The sequence below is a fragment of the Protomyctophum bolini genome, assembly GCF_963924005.1.
Source record: "Protomyctophum bolini genome assembly, chromosome: 1".
NCBI lineage: Eukaryota > Metazoa > Chordata > Actinopteri > Myctophiformes > Myctophidae > Protomyctophum > Protomyctophum bolini.
The window spans coordinates 38667317-38690107 of record NC_137862.1 but is presented as its reverse complement, the minus strand read 5'-3'; the positions used below and the strand labels follow the sequence as shown (position 1 = coordinate 38690107).

At 41.4% G+C, this 22791-nt stretch overlaps 1 protein-coding gene across 4 annotated transcripts in view; it reads left to right on the top strand.

The window, feature by feature from the left end:
• Positions 1-22791, top strand: part of tln2a (talin 2a) — a 163373-nt gene that overhangs the window by 46933 nt on the left and 93649 nt on the right. For all 4 annotated transcript variants that reach the window (XM_080766374.1, XM_080766373.1, XM_080766372.1 and 1 more), the window contains exons 3-7: positions 14277-14445; positions 15665-15762; positions 18327-18456; positions 18584-18748; positions 20580-20722. In XM_080766374.1, coding sequence (XP_080622500.1) covers positions 14310-14445; positions 15665-15762; positions 18327-18456; positions 18584-18748; positions 20580-20722 — 672 coding nt within the window. In that variant the 5' untranslated portion in view covers positions 14277-14309. The remainder of the gene's footprint in view (positions 1-14276; positions 14446-15664; positions 15763-18326; positions 18457-18583; positions 18749-20579; positions 20723-22791) is intronic.

Here is a 22791-nt window from a genome sequence, read left to right as displayed (position 1 = left end):
ATATCTCCTTTATGGTGTCATTGTCATCATCCTGCAATGCACAGGCCTCTGGGTAGGATGAAGTGAGGCCATTTCCCCACCAGCAGGACGAGCAGCAGCTGGCTGCCACCAGGCACAGCACAGACAGTGGTGGAAGAAGTACTCGGATTTCTTAGCAATACCACAATATAAAACTCTGTTAAGTAAAACCAAATACCATGAAGGGTAATATAATATAAATATCACACCTATGTGAACTGAGTGGTGCAAGTCCGTGTGGTCCCCGGGGGGTCCCCGGAACTTCCAGACCCACAGGAACGTGCCCGTGTGCCGGCCCGGTTGTGGCGAAACGGTCGAGAGATGACAGAGTTACCGTGTGGGGGGTCCCCGGAACATCTAGACCCCCAGGAACGTGCCCAGGGGGCCGGGCCAGTTCTGGGGGTCCCCAGGGGCTCCTCATCTGACATTTTGTATATAATGATTATAAGTAAAGTGATCAATGTCATTTTCTGAACTTACCAGGTTGTTCTAGCTGTTCCATAATTTGCCTTTACCATCGTAGTTATTGTGTATAGACAAAATATGTTATACATATAGACAAACGTTAGTTTGCCTTACAGGCCCATTTGGTTACATTCATACCCTCTCAGAGTTACATGAAGACTGAGGTTTTGAGTGTGCATTACTGGAGAAGCCCCAGAGCATTGTGGGACGGGTTTCACAGTGTAGATTGATTGATGGGTGCCATATGGACACGACGTGCATGCATGCTGCAGGCACTACTGTACACACACACACACACACACACACACACACACACACACACACACAAGCCGCTGTTCGTCTGTTCTCACTGCTATGCAGAGGGTCGCACCGCTACACATGGACGGAGCCAAGAACATGACTCAGTTGCGCGCGTGTGTGTGTGTGACTATACTTGTGAGGTTCAGATGTCCCCACAAGTATAGTACAATTTGAGAAATGGACATTGTTTTTCAGTGCACAGCTGCACACCACTCAACTACTGTATGTATAACTCAGGCTTTGGAGGTAGGGTTAAAAATGGCCCTCATACAATTGACAGTTGACACACTTGAACTGTCACGTCCTCACAAGTATAGTAATACAAATGTGTATGGGTGAATGAGTAAGAGATACTGGAAGTAAATTCATCATTTCTGAGTTTGTGTGTCCGGGAACCTCAGGGCAGGAAGGGGAAATGAGGTCGTCATGTTGTCTGTCTTAAAGTATGCATCACATCAATCTCATTGTAGCATAGGTGTTGGACATATACAGTAGCACTTGTCACACTTGTTCTGGTTCTACTCTGTGATACTATACCTTGTGAATACCCTCTTCAATGATTGTACAATTGCTATTGTGTATTGTGTATTGTCTATGTGTGTTTTAAACTATGTACTATTTGCCCAAGACAAATTTCCCCTCCTGGGACAATAAAGTATATCTCATCTCATCATGTCATATATGGTTGGTATTACCGGGGTCCCTCAGGGCTCTCTACTAGTGTATTTTCTGAGGAAAGCTTTTGCTGAAAATCGACAAGCTCGCAACGTGTCGGTGGGCTATTTTCATCGAAAGCTTTCCTCACAATACGGATGCTGCAGTTTAAGTGGCTAAAGCAGTGATTCTCAACCTGCGGGTCATGAGGATATTGCAACAAAACAAAAAATAATGATATGCTAAAACAATAGTGTATAGTGTATAGTGTATAGTTTGTAATTGTTTTTTAAAAAACCTTATAACAAATATTTCATTGTAATACAGTATAATATTATCTGGAATAAACCACCTAACTGATACAATTTCATTTTGCAGGAAATGAAAAAACATCCAGCTCAAGTGGAGTTGTTTTTTGTCAAAGCGCTTTTTAATAATTTTCATTGGTTCAATATTTTTTTCACCAACCCAGACGTAAAGGGTCTTCAATAGCACTGATTTTATATAAAAAAAAGATGGCTAAACGGGTGGAGTTAGCTGGTTTGGCAGATCCAATGGAATTGGGAGGTTTTCGCCAAAGTACTTTTTAATTCTTTCCATTGGTTCAATATTTTTTGAACCAACACACAGATGTAAAGAGTGTTCAATAGTTCTTCTTCCAGACGGGAACAAATTATGTTACTTCCATTGATCCAAGCCGGGACACAATTGATTGATTGATTAAAGTAAACATGCTCTGAAAACGCTTCTGACCACACGCAAACGCTTGCCAGATTTTCAAGTAGCCACGGTACAGTAGATTATGATAGTGTATATTACTCGGATATTTCAATTGATTTACTGTAGCTATATATTCAGATATTACAGTAGGTATTACTGTAGCCACAGTACAGTAGTAGGCATGCCAAGAGCAGCCTCTGTAGCCATGGCAACATGTAACTGAATACAGCTGTCGTAGTTGCAACGCAATGGTCTTCTCACTGTATATGTACGGTAAACAAAATGTATAGCCTCTTTAACATTCATACAGTATGTAAACAAAAGCGCCCTCTTTAACAGAACAACATGTAATGTGGGAGTGATAGACTGTTAGGATGGAAGGACTCTGACTATATGGGACCTAAAGACACTAACACTTCTTCAGAGAGAGAAAATAAAACCAACATTCACAGTATTGGTGAGAGCAATGGGTTCTCAAAGTGGGGTCTGGGGACCCCCAGGGGTCCTTAATGGTGTTCCAGGGGGTCCCCAGCAAAATACAGCATCAAAACCACTTTAACCCATTTTGGGCGGGAACCCCTTTTGGTGTTTTAAAGCAAATCTTTAAATACGGTATATATATAATTATATATATATTATTATTACAGAGTGAACATTTTTAATTCAAATATTTGCTTCTGGGGAGGTCCCTGGAACAACATATTTTCAGATGGGCGTCGGCGGCCAATTACATATAATTTTTGGGGTCCTTGACATGAACTTGAGCACCACTGATACAGAAACATAAGGTTTTTCAGAAAACTGTCAGGATTTTGAAGACATTTTTAAAATTTCGACGTCAGGACGGTCAGGCCTAAATGGGTTAAATTATATCTGTCATTTTAAAATCTACACTATGAGCTTGTACTGTAGATTTTAGGGAAGCTCCGATGAGGTTTTTTGGGAGCGATCACTGATTGTTTTTCTGATGATCGGCCGATGCCGATCTTGTGTGTAAGGAGAACAGTTGAATATTTCCTAAATTATTATATGTCAAAACCCACGTCAAAACTGTTCCTGTTCGTGGGGAGGAATGGGATAATGATTAGGCCTGTCACAAAGATGCAAAATTATATTATACTATATAACTGATTGACTTTTCTACCACTTAAAGATGGTTTCTCCAGATAGGGTAAATTGTCGATCATCAATCGAGTCATTTGGATTGAATGTCGGCTGCACCAATCGGTGGCCGATCGTTTGATTTTCTTTTTTTTTTATGTTTTGTTGCACACACAAAAACCCGATCTACACAATATGCATAATGCATTATAGCGCCTTTATTCAAGGTGCTTGAGGTTGTAGATCTGCTTTTTCCACAAATTTAGATGGTGGTCTCTGGCACAAAGTATTTCCAGATTGGGGTCCTTTTTCAAATATTAATTTGCGGATCATTGACATGAGAAAGGTTTGAGACGCACTGGGATAGAGGGCGAGTTGGGTGGTTGTCATTGCAGAGAGAACAGCACAGAGAGGCTTGGCTAAACATCTGCTTATGTCACATGACATGAGACTCTGCTGATAGAAAAGAGACATCCTACTATGTGTGTGCTCATCCTCTCTGTGTGAAATGTACAGTACATTGATGTTGCTGCCAACACCTGTCCAGACCGTCTGGCCTTCACAACACACAACACACATCTAACTCCTCTGTGCTAATTGGACCCACAGGGGTCTGTGTGGATCCATTTAATGGTCTCAGCAGGAACCCCTTTTGGTGTTTTACCCCTGCAGGCCTTCAGAAAACTTAGGTCTGGCTTTTGAAGGTGTTTTTAGAATCGGCCTCAGGCCTAAATGGGTTAAATGAACACTGAGAACTTTATTGTGTGCGCATGCACGCACGCACACACACACACACACACACACACACACACACACACACACACACACACACACACACACACATTGAGAGAGTGTCACTCGGGAGGTATGTATGCTGTCATCCATTTCTACCACCAACCAGGTGACTAATTGCTCTAGTGGTTTCTCATATTCTGCTGTGTGTGTGTGTGTGTGTGTGTGTGTGTGCTTGCATGTGTGCGCACGTGCATGCACGTGTGTGAACACGTATTTGTATGAGTAACTGACTGTGACGGAGACAATCCAAGTGCTTTAGTAATGGCACACGGTTGAGCTGTTAATAGAAGTGTGTGGAAATCTCATGGCTGGAGGGACGGTGTGCCAGTCCACAGGGCTGGCACCATCGTGACATTTTAGTTGACCCCGAGAGTCATCACCTATTTACAGCGCTCTCGGCAGAAAATAGCAGATATACAAGCTCACAACGTGTCATATGGAGATATGTGATTACTTCCTGACAGCGGCAGTAATACGAGGCGCTTTGAGCTGCCGGTAATCACAGGGGCATAATCAGAGAGTTACTGTATAGTCAGAGAGTTAGAGGCATAGACAAGTGGCTCTATTCAAATACAAGAACTATTGAACTGTGCCGTAAAGCATATGCTATGACTCAGTTTCATATACTGTCAGGTTCTCAGAACATCATTTGGGCCCTACTCAGGAGTACTAAACCTTCTATTTAAAATGTTTTCCTAAAATAGTTATTTTATACTTTTTTATTTAATTGAATTGCGTACCTCCCAGGGTTGGTTCTGATTAGAATGGACTAGAATTTGACCGGCCTTCGGTGGTCTCACTCTAGCGCCACGCCATCCAGGTGGCCAGTGTGCTGTAGCAGGCTATACTGTACCATACTGTACTGTACTGTACCGTACCGTACTATACTGTACTGTAATGTACTGTAGCTGACTGTACTGTAACATACTGTTGTACTGTAGCGTACTGTACTCATAAGTCATAGTCTGCGTCATATGACGTGTGACACGTCATCCAGCTGTGTGACACGTATGGGCTCAGATCCATGCCAATATTATCTGTGTGTTCGTAAAAGAAAATGCGTAAAAAAACAATCCGTAAAAGAAAAATGCGTAAAAAAACAATCCGTAAAATAAAAATGCGTAAAAAAACAATCTGTAAAAGAAAAATGCGTAAAAGTTACAGATGCTTTTTTTGGTTCCCCAGTGATATCACTGCCAAAATTCACATGACGGCTGAGAGCCAATCACTTACGAACAGAAAAAAAGCCAACCTAAATTACGAATGCTTTTTTTGGTTCCCCAGTGATATCACTGCCAAAAATCACATGACGGCTGAGAGCCAATCACGTGAGGCCTTTTCCTCTACCCAATCAAAAAGCTCCATAAGTCTGCCTGGCAACTGAGGTTGCCATGTGGGGCTACGTTATAAGTATAAGTATAAGTTTATGAGTTACAAGTTTAGCTATATTATATCCATATCTTGTCTTAAAACAACCACTCAATGGCATTATTGACTAATTCATTATTTTATATTGATATGATATATATATATATATATATATATATATATATATATATATATATATATATATATATATGATATATGATAGCAGCCTCATCATACTATCATCATCATCACATCATCATATCATATCATCATATCATATACTATATATAATTAGTGAATCACTGCCTGCACCAATCGCTCCCACTTTTCACACGGGGGGGCAATATCGCACAACGGGCAAGGGCTAGTATAAAATAGTAATACATAACTTAAAAATATATATTTAATCTGGGACTGGGCTTTCCTGTCTATAGGTTTAGCTATATATCCATAATATCTTGAATTAAAACAACCAGTCAATTACACAAATTCGTTATTTTAGTAGCCTAAAATAAATAAAATAAATTCAGCTATATATCCAATATCCATATGATATTAAAACAATCGGCAAATAGGCTATATCCTAATTTCTGCACACAGGCATCATTATTTTCGTTCTGACGATTAAGTAAGGCATTGTATAATTTCACCACAGGGAGACGCTGTATGTACGTCTTGCTCACTGTCTCATGCACACACCACCCGCACCCCCCCCCCCCCCCTGCCTGAAACAGGATGTGACGTTCTCCCTCAGCTGCTGTCGGTTTGTGTAGCCTAATTTGTTTGTTCCAAGCCACTCTATGGGGAGAAGCCTTTAGCCGCGAGCGAGCATGGTTCCTGACTAGATAGGTGAAGACTTCTTCTTCTTTGGCGATTTTTATCATACTAGATTGGAACGCCCATAAACGTCACATCCTGTTTCAGGCAGGGGGGGGGGGGGGTGCGGGTGGTGTGTGCATGAGACAGTGAGCAAGACGTACATACAGCGTCTCCCTGTGGTGAAATTATACAATGCCTTACTTAATCGTCAGAACGAAAATAATGATGCCTGTGTGCAGAAATTAGGATATAGCCTATTTGCCGATTGTTTTAATATCATATGGATATTGGATATATAGCTGAATTTATTTTATTTATTTTAGGCTACTAAAATAACGAATTTGTGTAATTGACTGGTTGTTTTAATTCAAGATATTATGGATATATAGCTAAACCTATAGACAGGAAAGCCCAGTCCCAGATTAAATATATATTTTTAAGTTATGTATTACTATTTTATACTAGCCCTTGCCCGTTGTGCGATATTGCCCCCCGTGTGAAAAGTGGGAGCGATTGGTGCAGGCAGTGATTCACTAATTATAGTATACATATATATATATAGTATATGATATGATATGATATGATATGATATGATGATGTGATGATGATGATAGTATGATGAGGCTGCTATCATATATCATATATATATATATATATATATATATATCATATATATATATCATTATAAAATAATGAATTAGTCAATAATGCCATTGAGTGGTTGTTTTAAGACAAGATATGGATATAATATAGCTAAACTTGTAACTCATAAACTTATACTTATACTTATAACGTAGCCCCAGACAAACATGGCAACCTCAGTTGCCAGGCAGACTTATGGAGCTTTTTGATTGGGTAGAGGAAAAGGCCTCACGTGATTGGCTCTCAGCCGTCATGTGATTTTTGGCAGTGATATCACTGGGGAACCAAAAAAAGCATTCGTAATTTAGGTTGGCTTTTTTTCTGTTCGTAAGTGATTGGCTCTCAGCCGTCATGTGAATTTTGGCAGTGATATCACTGGGGAACCAAAAAAAGCATCTGTAACTTTTACGCATTTTTCTTTTACAGATTGTTTTTTTACGCATTTTTCTTTTACGGATTGTTTTTTTACGCATTTTTCTTTTACGGATTGTTTTTTTACGCATTTTCTTTTACGAACACACAGATAATATTGGCATGGATCTGAGCCCATAGACACGTCATCCAGCTGTGTGACACGTCATACAGCTGTGTGATACGTCATTGTCAATTTGCCATCGCTTCAAAAGCACACTGAGTGAGGAGTTTTCCCATTCCTTATAAGTCGCACCTGATCGATCCCTCCATCCTTTATTTTGTGTGTGTGTGTGCATGTGCGTGTGCGTGCGCGTGCGTAATAGTCATTCAGAGTCATAATTGTCAGAGTGGTAGATCAAAGGCAGGCTAAGGTGTTTGCAGCCTAAAGTCCTATTTAATATGATGAGTCTCTCTCTTGTAGCTCTTTACAGTATTTACTATGATGAGCCTCTCTCTTGTAGCTCTTTACAGTATGATGAGCCTCTCTCTTGTAGCTCTTTACAGTATGATGAGCCTCTCTCTTGTACAGTAGCTCTTTACAGTATGATGAGCCTCTCTCTTGTAGCTCTTGACAGTATGTGGTGCAAATACCCTGCATCACTTTTGTAATGTGTGTACCCAGGAGCATTGTAGTTCTTGGTGAAACTTCCTAGTGAGCCTGGAGGTGGAGCGAATTTTACGTGCGCACACACACACACACACACACACACACACACACACACACACACACACACCACAGTCTGGTGCTGTGGGCTGGCCCTCTACAGCAGCTCTGTTGGAGCGGGTCACGGTCCAGTGTCTAACTGGAGATAAGGGCCCGAAGCGAGTTAAGCTAGTACGGAGCGATGCTCATTCAACTCATGTAGCTTTATGGACGGAATCAGCAGCCATCCAATGGAAGGCTCACTTCTCTCCTTGTTTCGTGTCCTGCATCTCCACCACGCCCCAGTTCTCACAATATGTGCAGTCAGTGGTGTGAAGTAACTGAGTACATTTACTCAAGTACCGTGCTTAAGTACAATTTGGAGGTACTTTTAGTTTGTTTGACAATTTCCATTTGTCAATACATGATACTTCTACTCCCCTACATCTCAGTAAATTGATTGTGATGTCTTATTAACTGTATACAGTAGTAATCAGAAGATTGCCGGATCACCTCCGGCTGGGCCTTGGTCTGTGTTGAAGTGTCCCTGAGCATGACACTTGACTTAACGCATAACAGCCAAGGGTATATGTCTATATGTCATGGGTAGTCCTGCATAGTTCAGCCCAGCATGACAAGTCAGAAACAGTGGACCGGCCTAGTTATGATTCAGAAGCTGCACTGGTAATAGATCATGATATAAATACATCACAGAAAATGGATCATAGTATCAATGCTAATAAAAAGGCTTCTTCTGGGACAAATGAGCACTTCTCGTGTCAGTCTGTGAAAAACCCTAGCCCTTACCAGCGTTTTTGAGCGGTGCCTAACAGCTCCAGTGACTGGCCACGTGTGTGTATGCAAGTCTGTATGTCTGTCTGGAGTACGGAATGTATGTTTGTAGTACGACCCATTGACCCCTGCAGCTGATTGGGGTTACAATCGACACACACACACACACACACACACACACACACACACACACACACACACACACACACACACACCATCACGTTATTTCCGGGTGTACTCTTCTTCGGAAGTCCCAGGATCACTCACAGAAGAGCACCCTCTCACTGAAACCCACACAATAGTTGTCTGTGGGTTTCTATTGAAATGACGTATCAGATCTTGACAAAGCCTTCGTCTAGGCTACCTGAAGGACATTATGTGCGTAAGAGACCCTTTTGTAGTCCATGATGCACCCAGTAGCATACTACTAATGTATAATATAAGTACTAAGTTTGAGTTGCGCTTGAACGTTTTTAACTCCGTTTTTCTTTGTACAAGCAAATTAGTTTTGAAACCAATACGATGATGTATTTGGCCTGAGGCCATGCATGGTGTTGGAAAGAAAGCCAGTGTCATACGATGAGGCTGGTTTGTATTTTTATGGTCAGATGAGCCTCTTCACCGGAGGGCTAGGTTGGCTTTGAAGAGGCAAAGGGCATTTTTAACAACTTTCAACCTGGTATCCATAACAGTCTTCAAATATTCACACATTTTCAGTGGATCTCCAGATCCATGTGGCATACGCCGTGGCTTCAATGTGGATCCTGTACTTCATGGCCTATTGATTCCCATTGCAAAACAAGTATACAACTTCTGTGGCGTGTTTCCAGTGGTTTGTGAGATTAGCACTGAACAGACAGACAGACAGAGAGACATCGAATTTGTTAGGTTAACCTACAGAGCCATGTCGTTAAAAAATAACTAATGAAATAATTAGATCTACAAGTTCACAGCGCATACTGTAATGATGGAACGCTCTATTTTGTTTGCGTTAAAACGTACATATGTATAAATGAGGTTGTAGGTCGTTAAATGTTTGGAGACGTGGGTATTGAAGACGTAATCTATTTGTAATCAATTTGAAAGTGGTGAATACTCTTCACTGCATGCAGTGCAGACACCAAGCAGCAACACATTGGTTTTCCGTCTGTATAAAACGTGCCTTAAGGGCAGACTGAGCCAATCTGCTGGAAACTGGGTCTGTCGATGTGTAAAGCACCACTACTGAACCAGTTCAAACTGGGTCTGTCGATGTGTAAAGCACCACTACTGAACCAGTTCAAACTGGGTCTGTCGATGTGTAAAGCACCACTACTGAACCAGTTCAAACTGGGTCTGTCGATGTGTAAAGCACCACTACTGAACCAGTTCAAACTGGGTCTGTCGATGTGTAAAGCACCTCTACTGAACCAGTACTGAACCAGTTCTACTGGGCCTGTCGATGTATAAAGCACCACTACTGAACCAGTACTGAACCAGTTCTACTGGGTCTGTCGATGTGTAAAGCACCTCTACTGAACCAGTTCTGTGTATCCTACAGCACCTCTACCACGCACCAGCCAATCGGGGTTGAAGGCTGTGGTGGAAACTGGAAAGTAAATTAAATACATTTACTGTGCTTAAGTATATTTTTTTAGGTTTGTCAATTTTAAGGGGAGACAAGGCTTCCATAACATTATTTTGTTTGTCAATTTCCATTTCTCAATACTTCTACAAATATTGTACCTTTTTACTCCACTGTAATAATTTGACAGCATTTTTATATATTGTGGTATTGCTAGTACTTTTACTTAAGTAAAACAATTCAGATTACTTCTTCCACCACTGGTCGAGGGCTGCTCTACAACGGGCCAATCTGGGTTGAGCTCTTTGATTAGGATGAAGGGCTGTGTTACTGTAACTACGCCTGGTCATTCCCAGCAGATCCCTCTCAATCTATTTATCCATACCCCAGCTCCTGTTCTGTCCTCTTCCCTTTGGCTATTTCTGTAGCCTGCATATCTCTCAGATCAATACACATGTGCTGTATTGGCATGACGTACTTATTGCCAAAGCAAAGCCAACAAATGAATGTGCAAATTCAAGTGACGATAGCCAAACATCAAACAAAAAGGCATACCATGTTATTGTAATATTCACCTCCTATCTCATTTGTGCTGTGTGATATACATTGTGGTGACTAGCATGTCTGCCTGTATTAGTCTATTTTACATAGGACTACACACACACACACACACACACACACACACACACACACACACACACACACACTGCACCATATCGTATAGCATCCATTGTGTGGTTCATGGTACGTTTCCACAGTGCAGTACAATATACCTTCCGGCTCATCATTATCCTTATCCTGCATCAAAGGCGTATGTTAATAGACAGTATGAGAGTAAAGACTTGCATATACCCACTATCCACATTCCACACTATGTGTATTTGACTACGATTTAAATTAGTGTTTCTATTTAGTGTTGAGAATTAGCACTCGTAACTTAAACAATGCCTCTGGTTCGTCCAAACGTGATTGTGGTGTCCTGGTTCGTCCAATGTGATTGTGATGTCAAATAAAATCAACATTCTGGAGAAGGAGAATGTCCGTACACAGTCTTTATTCCCCACAAACATAAATAAATAAATATTCTGCTCCATAAATACTTATCTTTATTTTTGTATTTATTCTTCTTCTAGTGTTATATATTCTGATCCAGCACCCGCTGAAATAGCCGACTTGTGCATGTGTGCGCACCTCTTGACCGCCAAATAAAATAAACATAACAAGTATAGCCAGTTCTGGGGTAGACTATAGTCTCTAGATAGTATCAGTGGTTTCAGTCTTTGTCGTCTTGTTGCTTGCTTTTGGGGAGTTCTCATTAATGCTATGGGACTTCCCTTGCACATTCACCTAATGGTACGCAACGCACCGTCTCGTCTTTAGTAAATAATACAAAATCAGCTTTTTTTCTACATAAGCTTTCCCCACAATACGGATGCTGGGGTTTAAGAGGTTACATTTGTAGAGTTGGGTGTTGAATGTATTGGGAGGATACATTCGCCTTTAAAGTGTAGTAGAGTTGAACAAGGTGGGAGGATATTTGCTTTTAAACTGTAGTAGAGTAGGTGTTGACAGCTTGATGGATGGTTGGTAATGTGCAGAAAGCTGCTCTTCACTCCCATTGCTGTCAACATGCCAGACTGGGTACCAGTCCTTGACTGAACCGCAGCCTGGACCTAGCACTCACCCACAGCCCAAATATCGTCTGGATCCACTGCAGTGTAGTTAGAAAGACCTTTTCAAACATCTACATTTTATTCAGCTTTGCTTTGCTTTTCTAAAGATTATTATTATTAAGAGTAGAGATACAAAAAGACAGGACTACTGCCGGTCCTGAGCCAAATTGTGATGTTGCGAAGATTGCAAATGGTTATTGTGACAACTTAAGTCTTTGAAATGACTTTGAGAAAATGTATTTGTACGCACGCATGCATGCGCGTGCGCACGTACACACACACACACACACACACACACACACACACACACACACACACGCACGCACACACACACACACACACACACACACACACACACACACACACACACACACACAATGTCTTCAAAGTATAAAGTTCAAGTTGTCTGTGTCTGGACAAATGGGCCCCCGGCCCATATATGGAGATCCACAATCAGTGCATTTAGAATTGTTATCCAATGTTTCTGTTGTGATGTCAGAGCAGAGATTGCTCAGTGAGAGACAGAGGGAGAGAGAGAGAGAGCCTATTTCACCCACGGCATAACCCGGGCAACGCTGCTGGGTACTGACAATCATACAAGCACTCACTCAAGCATTCACCCCGGTACGTGAACACATCTCACATGGTCGCCACATTCTGTGCATCCCTATCACAGTTCAGAGGTCAGTAGCGCAGAGGAGAAGGCCGTCTGTGTACTTCCACCCTGGACCACCCTGACCCCTTCACCTTTTGCACCCTGGCGGAGAAGGACTCTGTGTTCTGATTGGCCCTAGACAAGGGGGGGCTCTGTTTTCTTCTCAAAGCCAAGGCACCCTAGGGCACCCTAGGACAACCCCCCATTCAATTTCAATGCACAGATTCTTATATTTTACTGTTTAGACAGTTGATAGGTTCTTGGTTTAACTATGGTCCTACAGTAGATCACTATTTCTATGCATGTATTCTGATGTATTACCTTGTGTTTACTTTGCTTACTGTTAGATCGCTCTGAAGAGTGTCTGCTAAATGCCTAAATTGTAAATTCTATTTTAAAAAGAGGTTCCTGCTGGGTATAGACAAATTCACAGAGGGGTGCCCTGGGCCGGCCATTACTGAGGTGTAATCCATGGAGCAGGTGCTCCGTAGGCCAGGTGTAGCTAATCAGTGCTGCTGCACTTAATAGTACACCTCAGTAATGGCCGCACCCAGGCAAGCCTCTGTGAATTTGTCTATAGCGTAGCAGTCCCGCCCCCTACCAGGACCCAGGAAATGATTCTCCGTTCATCTTCCTCATAGACATTTCAAAAAGTATTTATTTAAAGACCTTTTAAGCATCATACAAAGCCAACTCTTGTCGTGACAAATCATGACAACAACATTTTTCGGGCCGAACAAATAATTCGAAAGAACGGCAGTTAACACTTTTTGTTGTTTTTCTTCTTTTAAATTATTTGTTTGGTCCAAAATATTGTGTTTGTTGTCATGATTTGTCATAATTTGAGTTTGTACAACGCTTATAAGGTCTTTAAATAAATACGTTTTGAAATGTCTATGGGAAAAATGCATTGGGAATTATTTCCTGGGCCTGGCGTCGTCATGAAAGGGGGCTCGACTGCGACGCTCTATAGAGATCAAGATCAAGAGGAGTTTATTTCACCCACTCAGATAATAATAATAACTGGAATTTATGCAATATACACAAAATGGTATTCTTATTCAAACCTTTTAAAATAATGCCTCTTTTAAAGGAATGAGTTGAAAGGCACAAGCTGTGTTGTGAAGTGCTGTTTGAGTAGTGTATTTCACTGCTATGCTATGAGATATGGTCCCAGTCTCTCTCTCTCTCTCTCTGATGCTGGTTAGCAGGTGACCTTGGGAGAGGTCGGCTCACATCTCTCTCTTCCAGCAGCTGTCTCATTTATCACAGTCAACAGGTTTCACCAGCAAGTGCAAGACTAATACTGAGTATACTCACTCTATAAAACTGGCTCTCAGAGTGGGGTCCGGGGTCTCCCAGCAAAATGAGTTAATACATTTTGGGCGTGCAGAAAAATCGTTAAAATGTGCCTCAAATCTTTCAGAAAATTGTCATGATTTAGAAAACATTTTTTTGTAATTTCGACGTCAAGCCTGAATGGGTTAATACAGCATCAACGTAAATGTAACCACTTTATCCTATTACTTTCCTATATAAAAAAAAGCCAGATCTTGATCTAACTTGACGGGAAAATGTTTCAGAAAACTATATTAACATCTCTCTATCTCTCTCTCTCTCTCTCTCTCTCTCTCTCTCTCTCTCTCTCTCTAGGTGTAGTTTTCCCCCACCACACCTCCCGCCAAGATGGTGGCGTTGTCTCTGAAGATCTGCGTGCGCCAGTGCAACGTGGTGAAGACCATGCAGTTTGAGCCATCCACGGCCGTCTACGACGCATGCCGCATCATCAGAGAGAGGGTCCCCGAGGCGCAGGCCGGACAGGGTATGACAACCATGCACTTTACACACATGTAGCCCATGACAGTAATCCTCCACTCAAAGTCATACTGTGTAACATTTTCAATGAAACAAAAGTCATTTAACACCCTTGGCACCAGCCAGCACCATAACCCGCGGCACCGCGGGTTATAATAATTACCCTTTGATAGCCAAACCTGCGGCACCGCGAGTTATCGTGTTATATCAAATTCGACCGGCAGAAGCCAAACACATACCTCTACTGCGCCCAGGTTGCTAGGCAACCTTCAGTGTCCCTCCAGGCACAAGGCGAAATGCACGCTCACCCCATTGGAATCCACTCATTATGATTTCTTTCCTGACTGTTTTCTCAGAGAAATACTCCAAAATCCTTCTTTTTGTCAAATCCGTCCAGCGTTCAGATGTGAATAGTGTTTTTTGATCGCATCGCGGCCGACATATTACCGTTTGTGGAGAAAGATAAACAACATCACCAGCTGCTAGACTACAATGTGCTTTCATCTCTGTGAAGCGTGTGACACACACGGAAGCAGGGCTCATATAAAGTTGACATGACCACTAGATGGCGGCTCTCAAAGTGTTAAATAACAGATTTATCGGAATTGCAGTTCTCACCGACCATAGACAGATTCTGTAGAGACAATGGAGCTACCAGAGGTTTTGCCAAAATCTCTAATAAAATAACTTTTATACAGTGTGATATTAAAACTCAATTAAGTGCATTTCTGAAGCCACAACTTGATATTTTTTTCCTGTTGCCTTATATGTCCAAAACGGTTCCTTTATTATTATTATTATTTAAGTATTGGAAATAGCTAATCTGCAAGCTGGCGTTTGAGCTTGTAGATCTGCAATTGTCACTACTTTTGTCCCTTGACTTGTATTATGAAGTAGGGTATTACATACATACAAGAAACATAAAAAGTTTAAATGCGGAAGTTTGAATGTGATTAATTGTCTGTGTGGTGTGACATTCCTCCTCCATCTTTAACACCAGCATTGAGGAGAATATCCTTCTCTCCATATTTAAACTTGTTGTGTTTCTTTAATTAATGCCCTTCTTGATCATACTCAAGCCAGCTTGAAACATGGCGTGTGAATCTGATGATTTATTCTTTCTTTATTAATTAATCCCCGTGGAGACATTCTGACTGAGTGATTTATAATCAAATCTATTCAAGGAGGACATTCTTCATTGTCTTTTGATTGTTTTGTTTACACAGCGTCAGACTATGGTTTGTTCCTCTCTGATGAAGACCCCAGAAAAGGCATCTGGCTGGAGTCTGGCAGGACTCTCGACTACTACATGCTCCGCAACGGGGTAAATACACACTTTTGTTTATATAAAGCATAAATGAAGGGCGCCATATGCAATAGAAGGACAATATTAGTCACCAGAAACAAGAATGTGATTGGACATATAGGAGGCAGGAGGGGGGGGGGGGGTTGTCTGAACAAATTAATATCAAATAAATATATCCATTCAAGCAACTTAGATTAGTTGTCTGGGGGGGTACAGGCTTTAGTTCCGACATACTATTGATCCGAAACGAAGATTGCTTGATAGACAGAGAGCTTTGCCTTCTGGCTCAGCTCTCTTTTCGTCATAATAGTGCGGTACCCGACAGCAATGATAGTAAAATATTTTTTTCTCAAGTACCCTGGCCCCTATAGTACATCTGTGTACGTACATGTAACCTAATTTGAGAAACACTGCTAGATCGGTTGCAATAACGTAAAATTCATTCAAACGGCAGCTTTAATGTACAGTATATGGGTTGCAGCATATGCCAGTGTGTGCTCTACAATGGGAAGGCTAACCAGGACAGATAATGTGCGACAGTTTCTCTGGAGGGGGGCTTGTGTGTGAATAACATTGACCGGGCCAGTCTCATTAGCAGCACATGTCAAACAGTTCAGCATGTGCACTTGAATGAGAATATGCACGCACGTGCATTGACACAGGCATGCATACGCTATTACGCTGTGACCTTTTTGATATACCGGTACATTACAGATGACACACATACTGTAAGCATACATGTCTACAGGATGGGTATACTAATGTTTGAGCAGGTCTATGCTGCATTCATGCTGGCAGCTACAAAGCTATAGTCTACCATTCATTTTTAATGGTAGCCAGCCCAGCAACATGAAGATACAAAGCGACCATGATATTTGTACTGTAGCTGCTACAAAATGTACAATCCATGTTGAGCTGGTTTCAACTGCAGCTACAAAGCTAGAAAATGACCCCAGTCTAAAAATGTTTTTCTGTAAATTGAGGAAGTCTGCACACTGTATATCCGCTCCCAGGAATGTATTTAAGTATATCATTAATTAATTAATTAATTAAAGGACCACAACAATTGCACGATTTCTTTCTACTCAGTCTGTGTCTCATAGGAGGGCTGTGGGCAGTTTAGAAACCGTCTTCCAGTGACAACATCGATGGGGAATACAAGCTAATAAAAACTGCAGGCTTTCTAGTCCTGAAAAGTTGCAATGCGAAAATGGAAGCCATCGTTCTCACGATAATGAAAATCTTGTTTAAAAAATAATCTGCCTAATGATGATGTCACTGGAAGACGGTTTCTAAACTGCCCACAACCCTCCTATGAGACACAGACTGAGTAGAAAACAATCGTGCCATTTTATCATGATTATTAGTGAGGACCTATTATATGAAGATAGGTTGAAAAGTGGTGAAGTGGTCCTTTAAGTATATTTATATAAGTAGGTACAATGTTTCTACCCTAGCTGGTCTGATACAATAAATATTATTTTTCTGTTTAAATATGTTATTCAGCATAGATTTTATGCAGGGAAAAATACAGTACAGTATGCTTCTCTTTTTTTGACGGCAGTGAAGCCATTCATGTCATTCAAATAGAGAAACAATTCTCCAATTGGGGAGTCAAAGGTGGGGTGGTTAAGAGGACCAACATTTTATAACAGAATGTCAAAGGACAAAATGGAAAATAGAAATAACTCCTCAAAATGCCTAGGTGTACCACAATTACAGGGGGAAAAGTCATACAAAATAAATGACAGATATTCACACACAATGAATCCAGTAATAAAAGAGAACGTTCACAGAAATGGCTTGACATCAATCAGACATTCAGGCTGTTTGGGGCCATAGTATTTAGTGTATAAATGTAAAAAGCTTCACGTTGGAGAAGTAAGCGATTGGGCTCGCCACCTCAGGGAGGTCTGTCTACCCTTTCAATCCCCCGGTATCAAAGTTAAGAAATATAGTGTCCAAACTTTTTTAAATGCACTACAACTGATCGTCACCACATCTGAAATTACTTCTACGTTCAGTAATTTGAATGTGGAGGGCTTTGTTGGTCTTACTTACAGTACACACAGTATGCAAGCCCACAGGGGCATTTAATGCGATAGACCAAAAATGTGTATTAATGCCTTACCTCAATACCTCATCATACAAGAGTGTCGCACACAAACAATGAATATAGCCGATCTACAAGCTCATAATGCGTCACATTGCATTGTGAGCTTTTTTAAATTTTGTTTAGTTTTTTCTATAAATGAATAACCTACTTTTTCATACTACAGTGTCACACAAAAGTATCAAAAATGTGACTTCCTCCTGCTCTTCTGTTCAACTGAAAGCATCTAAGGTATAAGGAGTGTATAATGTATTAATAATGTAATAATGTAATTATAGTGTATAATGACTGATTTAGGGTCCAGTCAAAATATCTCCCTGTGGTTGATGGTAGTGAGGAAGCAGCCATGATAGACTGTTAACCACATTAAAACTGTATATAACTATATATACTTAGTTGACCGGGGTCCCACAGAGCTCTATGGTATATGCTCCATCTTTCATTCGTTCTTTCATTCATTCATTGTCAGGACATCCTGGAATACAAGAAGAAACAGAGACCTCAGAAGATCAAGATGTTGGACGGGGCTGTTAAAACCATCATGGTGGACGACTCCAAAACAGTGGGCGAGCTGCTGGTCACCATATGCAGCAGAATAGGTACAGTATGCATTCTCTTATTATATGTCTACTCTAGCCTTTGTCTCTCTATGTATTGTAGTATTTGTATTATTAAACCATTTTTAGCGGGAATAGAGATTGATATATGCACCGCTGTGGCGTGCAGGCATCACCAACTACGAGGAGTACTCTGTGATCCAGGAGGTGGTGGAGGAGAAGAAGGAGGAGGGCATGATGGGGACGCTGAAGAAGGACAGGACACTGCAGCGTGAGTCGCGTGACGAGAGGAAGATGGAGAAGCTCAAAGCCAAGCTGCACACAGACGATGAGTGTGAGTTCACCAAACCACAAACCACATTTTTATTATGGGTCGCGAGTATTGGGCTGGAATACAGTATATACTGGCAAGATGAGCGCACAGATGGGTTGTGTTGAAGTGATTGTCGAGTTAGTATTTCTAAATGTTGAGGTGCATGTAGCTGAGGATGTGTAGACAAGGTGTATACAATTTCTATATATTCCTTTTTTTTGTGATATCCGATTGCTGATTGCCGATTAATTACATTGTCAAAACAACCGATACCGATGTTTCAATGTACTGTGTCTGTATATTATACATTACATCTTTTGGCAGGATGGGTGGTAGAATCTTTCATCTAGCAGTGATTTGGCGGGTGAGCTAGATGGTTAATTTCAGACACTGAGGACACGGTATCTATTTTTAATGGTGTTTATAGAGGCTGGATGTGTCCGTCTTCATTAAGGACCATTTGAGAATGCCTAGTCCCGAGCAAGACACTTAACCTCGAGTCAGAAGAGGCCATTTGCATCACTTACCACTGAGGCCATTTGCATCACTTACCACTTTGTTTCCTTTCTGCTCAAAGCTTCAGAGTGCTTAATAACATTTGGAATTCCACATTCTTTACTTGGAAGTGCACACTATTATTAGACAGAGTATTTTCATTATTTTGTGAACAGATAGTTGCACTGTGGAACTATGAATTTGAATTCCTTTTTAGTACGCTTGATAGACAACCAATGGAGCTGGACTTGATGCCTCTCCATCATCAAAGTTGCCCAAAACTGGTCTAAACTTTAGACTCTTTGGGCCAGATCCAGGAAACAATTTTTGCTCATATTTTGAGTGTACCGACATTTCCGACCATTTCTACGTTATGTGTGGAATTCATCATTTGAAATTGACTGTGACTTTGGCCGTAAACTACGTCAGTTCTCAAGTCCGACCCTGATTTATAGGGATCCATGTATTTACAATGCTTTAGTCTTCATGCTGAATCAATGAATAGTCCCAAAACCTCAAATAGCAGCTTGTCCTTGGCCTATGCCCACGGTAAATGGAAAATGGTGCATTTATATAGCGCCTTTATCCAAGGCGCTTTACAAGGATTGTGCATTGCATTCACTCATTCACACACACATCCACACACCAATGCCGGAGGAAACGTGCAAGGGACTAACCTGCACATGGGGAGCAATTAGGGGTTTAGAGTCTTGCTCAAGGACACTTCGACACTAACTCTGAGGGAGCCCGGCTTCGAACTGGGAACCTTGTGGTTCCCATCCGGTCACCCTACCCCTGAGCCACTGCCGCCCATGCATATTCTATTGTTCACATGACGGTCTGCCAAAGACAGACTGACAGTCACTAGGGCTAATTATATAACAAATATAAGTCCACATTATTGAATGGCCTCAGGTCTAAATGGGTTAACATTCAAGATTTGACATTGTATCTTTTTTGTGTATGTTCCAGTGAACTGGTTGGACCACAGCAGAACGTTGTATGTTTTTCTGTGTGTATGTTCCAGTGAACTGGTTGGACCACAACAGAACGTTGTATATTTTTCTGTGTGTATGTTTTTGTGAACTGGTTGGGCCACAGCAGAACATTGTATGTTTTTCTGTGTGTATGTTCCAGTGAACTGGTTGGACCACAGCAGAACGTTGTATGTTTTTCTGTGTGTATGTTCCAGTGAACTGGTTGGACCACAGCAGAACGTTGTATGTTTTTCTGTGTGTATGTTCCAGTGAACTGGTTGGACCACAGCAGAACGTTGTATGTTTTTCTGTGTGTATGTTCCAGTGAACTGGTTGGACCACAGCAGAACGTTGTATGTTTTTCTGTGTGTATGTTCCAGTGAACTGGTTGGACCACAGCAGAACGTTTCGGGAGCAAGGTGTGGAGGAGAGTGAGACACTGCTCCTCAGACGAAAGTTCTTCTACTCTGATCAAAATGTGGACTCCCGCGACCCGGTGCAACTCAATCTGCTCTATGTACAGGTAAAGTACTACATTTAAAGCTTCAATTCATAGGATTTATGTTCCTACCCGTGGGTGACCACATTTCTGCTGCTCATCCAAAATGGAATCCCCACTACCCAATTCCCCTTTTCCCCTCTACACCAAATCTTTTAGCCGATGTATAGGCTTGTAGATTGGTTAGTTTCGCTGAATGTTCGCCCACATTCACTTACTATTACCAAGTACCAAGGATCTGTCCAGGAATGTGAGACACCCCGAATTAATCTTATAGATTTTTTAGAATCACTAAATTGACTGTTACAAGCTCTCAACAAGCTTGTAGATCTACAATTCACTATATATATTTTTAAATAATCATTCCTACAACCAAGGCAAACCAGACACCACCGACAGTCAGGCCAGCTGCGCATCATGTCACAGGCCAATTCAATCATGTATTGGTTGGAGGCCACATTTTATGGTTTTACGAGGGTGTGTTTTTTTTTTCATCACCCTTTTGTTTTTCTCCTTGTAGAGAATGGCAGCATCACAAGCATCAATACAAACCCTCCATTCACTCTCTGCTTTCCCAATTTATGCCATTGTCCCTCCTACCTACATGTCACTAAGCAATTACCTAAACGTGAAATGATGGATTGCTTTGGAGACGAGTTGTTCCTGCAGGGAGTGGGGGTACCTGTATGTTTTCTTCCTTTTGTCCTCTTTTTATAGAGTCACTCTTAGAAGAAAGTTGCCAGTTATTACACTTATAACGTTGCTGTTCGGTGGAAACCTTGTATGTCCAAAACGGTTTCCTTTTTATTATTTTACAAAAATCAAAAAATAGTGGCAATAGCCAATCTACAAGCGCACACAACTTGCCACGATCAGCTGCCCTCTGGGGCATGGCCTCATGGGAGCTGACTTTTGACTCAGCCTAACCTTAACTAAAATTATTTAATTAAACAACGGCCAACCCGTGTTTAAACAAAACCATATTTACAGCAGTTATAGGACTAAGATTAAGATTAGGATATTAATTACTAGACATAACCATACTAATCATACTAATAAGTCTACATTTATCCGTAGAATATGTGCATCACTTTAGACAAAAGTTGAGTTCCACCTACAGTAGCTGTGTCCTGCCTTCTGCCATCAGTAGGTCTCCTGGGAGTACCTTGACGCAGCTGCTAATATGGGCCATAGATTACTGACATTACTGAAATAAGCTTTTCTTCACATATCAATTGCTTTGAACATTGACAAACGAGAAAACCGACAGTTATCCGGTGCATTGTGCTTGCATTCAGGCTGCTAGCTGTTTTTATAAATTGTATGTAAGAATATCCAGATGTTAATATCACTACTAGGGATGCACCGAATGGGAAATTCTTGGCTGAAACCGAATACAGGAAACGGTTGGCCGAAAACTGAATACCGAATAGCTGAATATGATGAATATTATTTATCTTTTTTTCCAGTTTTTGCTGTCATGGCTGTACCTTTGTTGTAGAGCTATAGCCTATATGATAACGGAAAAATACATGATTACATTTTGATCACGTTGTCACAACAAAACAGTAGGTTACCAGATTATACATCTGCCTGGAAGTGGAATGTCTTGTATGGGATGAGGAAGTGAGGAAATCTGACATGGGAAACCACCTCAAGAGGTGGCTGTCTCTGGATGGCGGCTAATGGCCCTTTATGTCACATGGGCGAACCACCTCCCGCATATCACAGACAGAGAGAGATGGATGGGGCTGGCTGGGCACTGCGTCAGGCACCCATAACTGGTGTCAAGCAAACGGACAGTGTGGGAGCCAACCACAGGCACAGCTAGGATGGGAAGGAGGTGCACCACCTACGTCGTAGCCTCGGAAACCCAGACGTTTTTATTTCCAGGGAGAAAAAAAAAGGTCTGGGGCCGAGTCCACTTCAATACGGCATACAGTAGTGCAAACGTCGATCACTCTCTGCTGATTTCTGATCGCCTAAAAAAATCTTTTAAAAAACTAAAAAGGAGTGAGGGAGTTAGTGGCTGGTCCACACTTCACATCACATCACACTAACATCTGTCTGGACTATACGTGTCTTCCTAAATA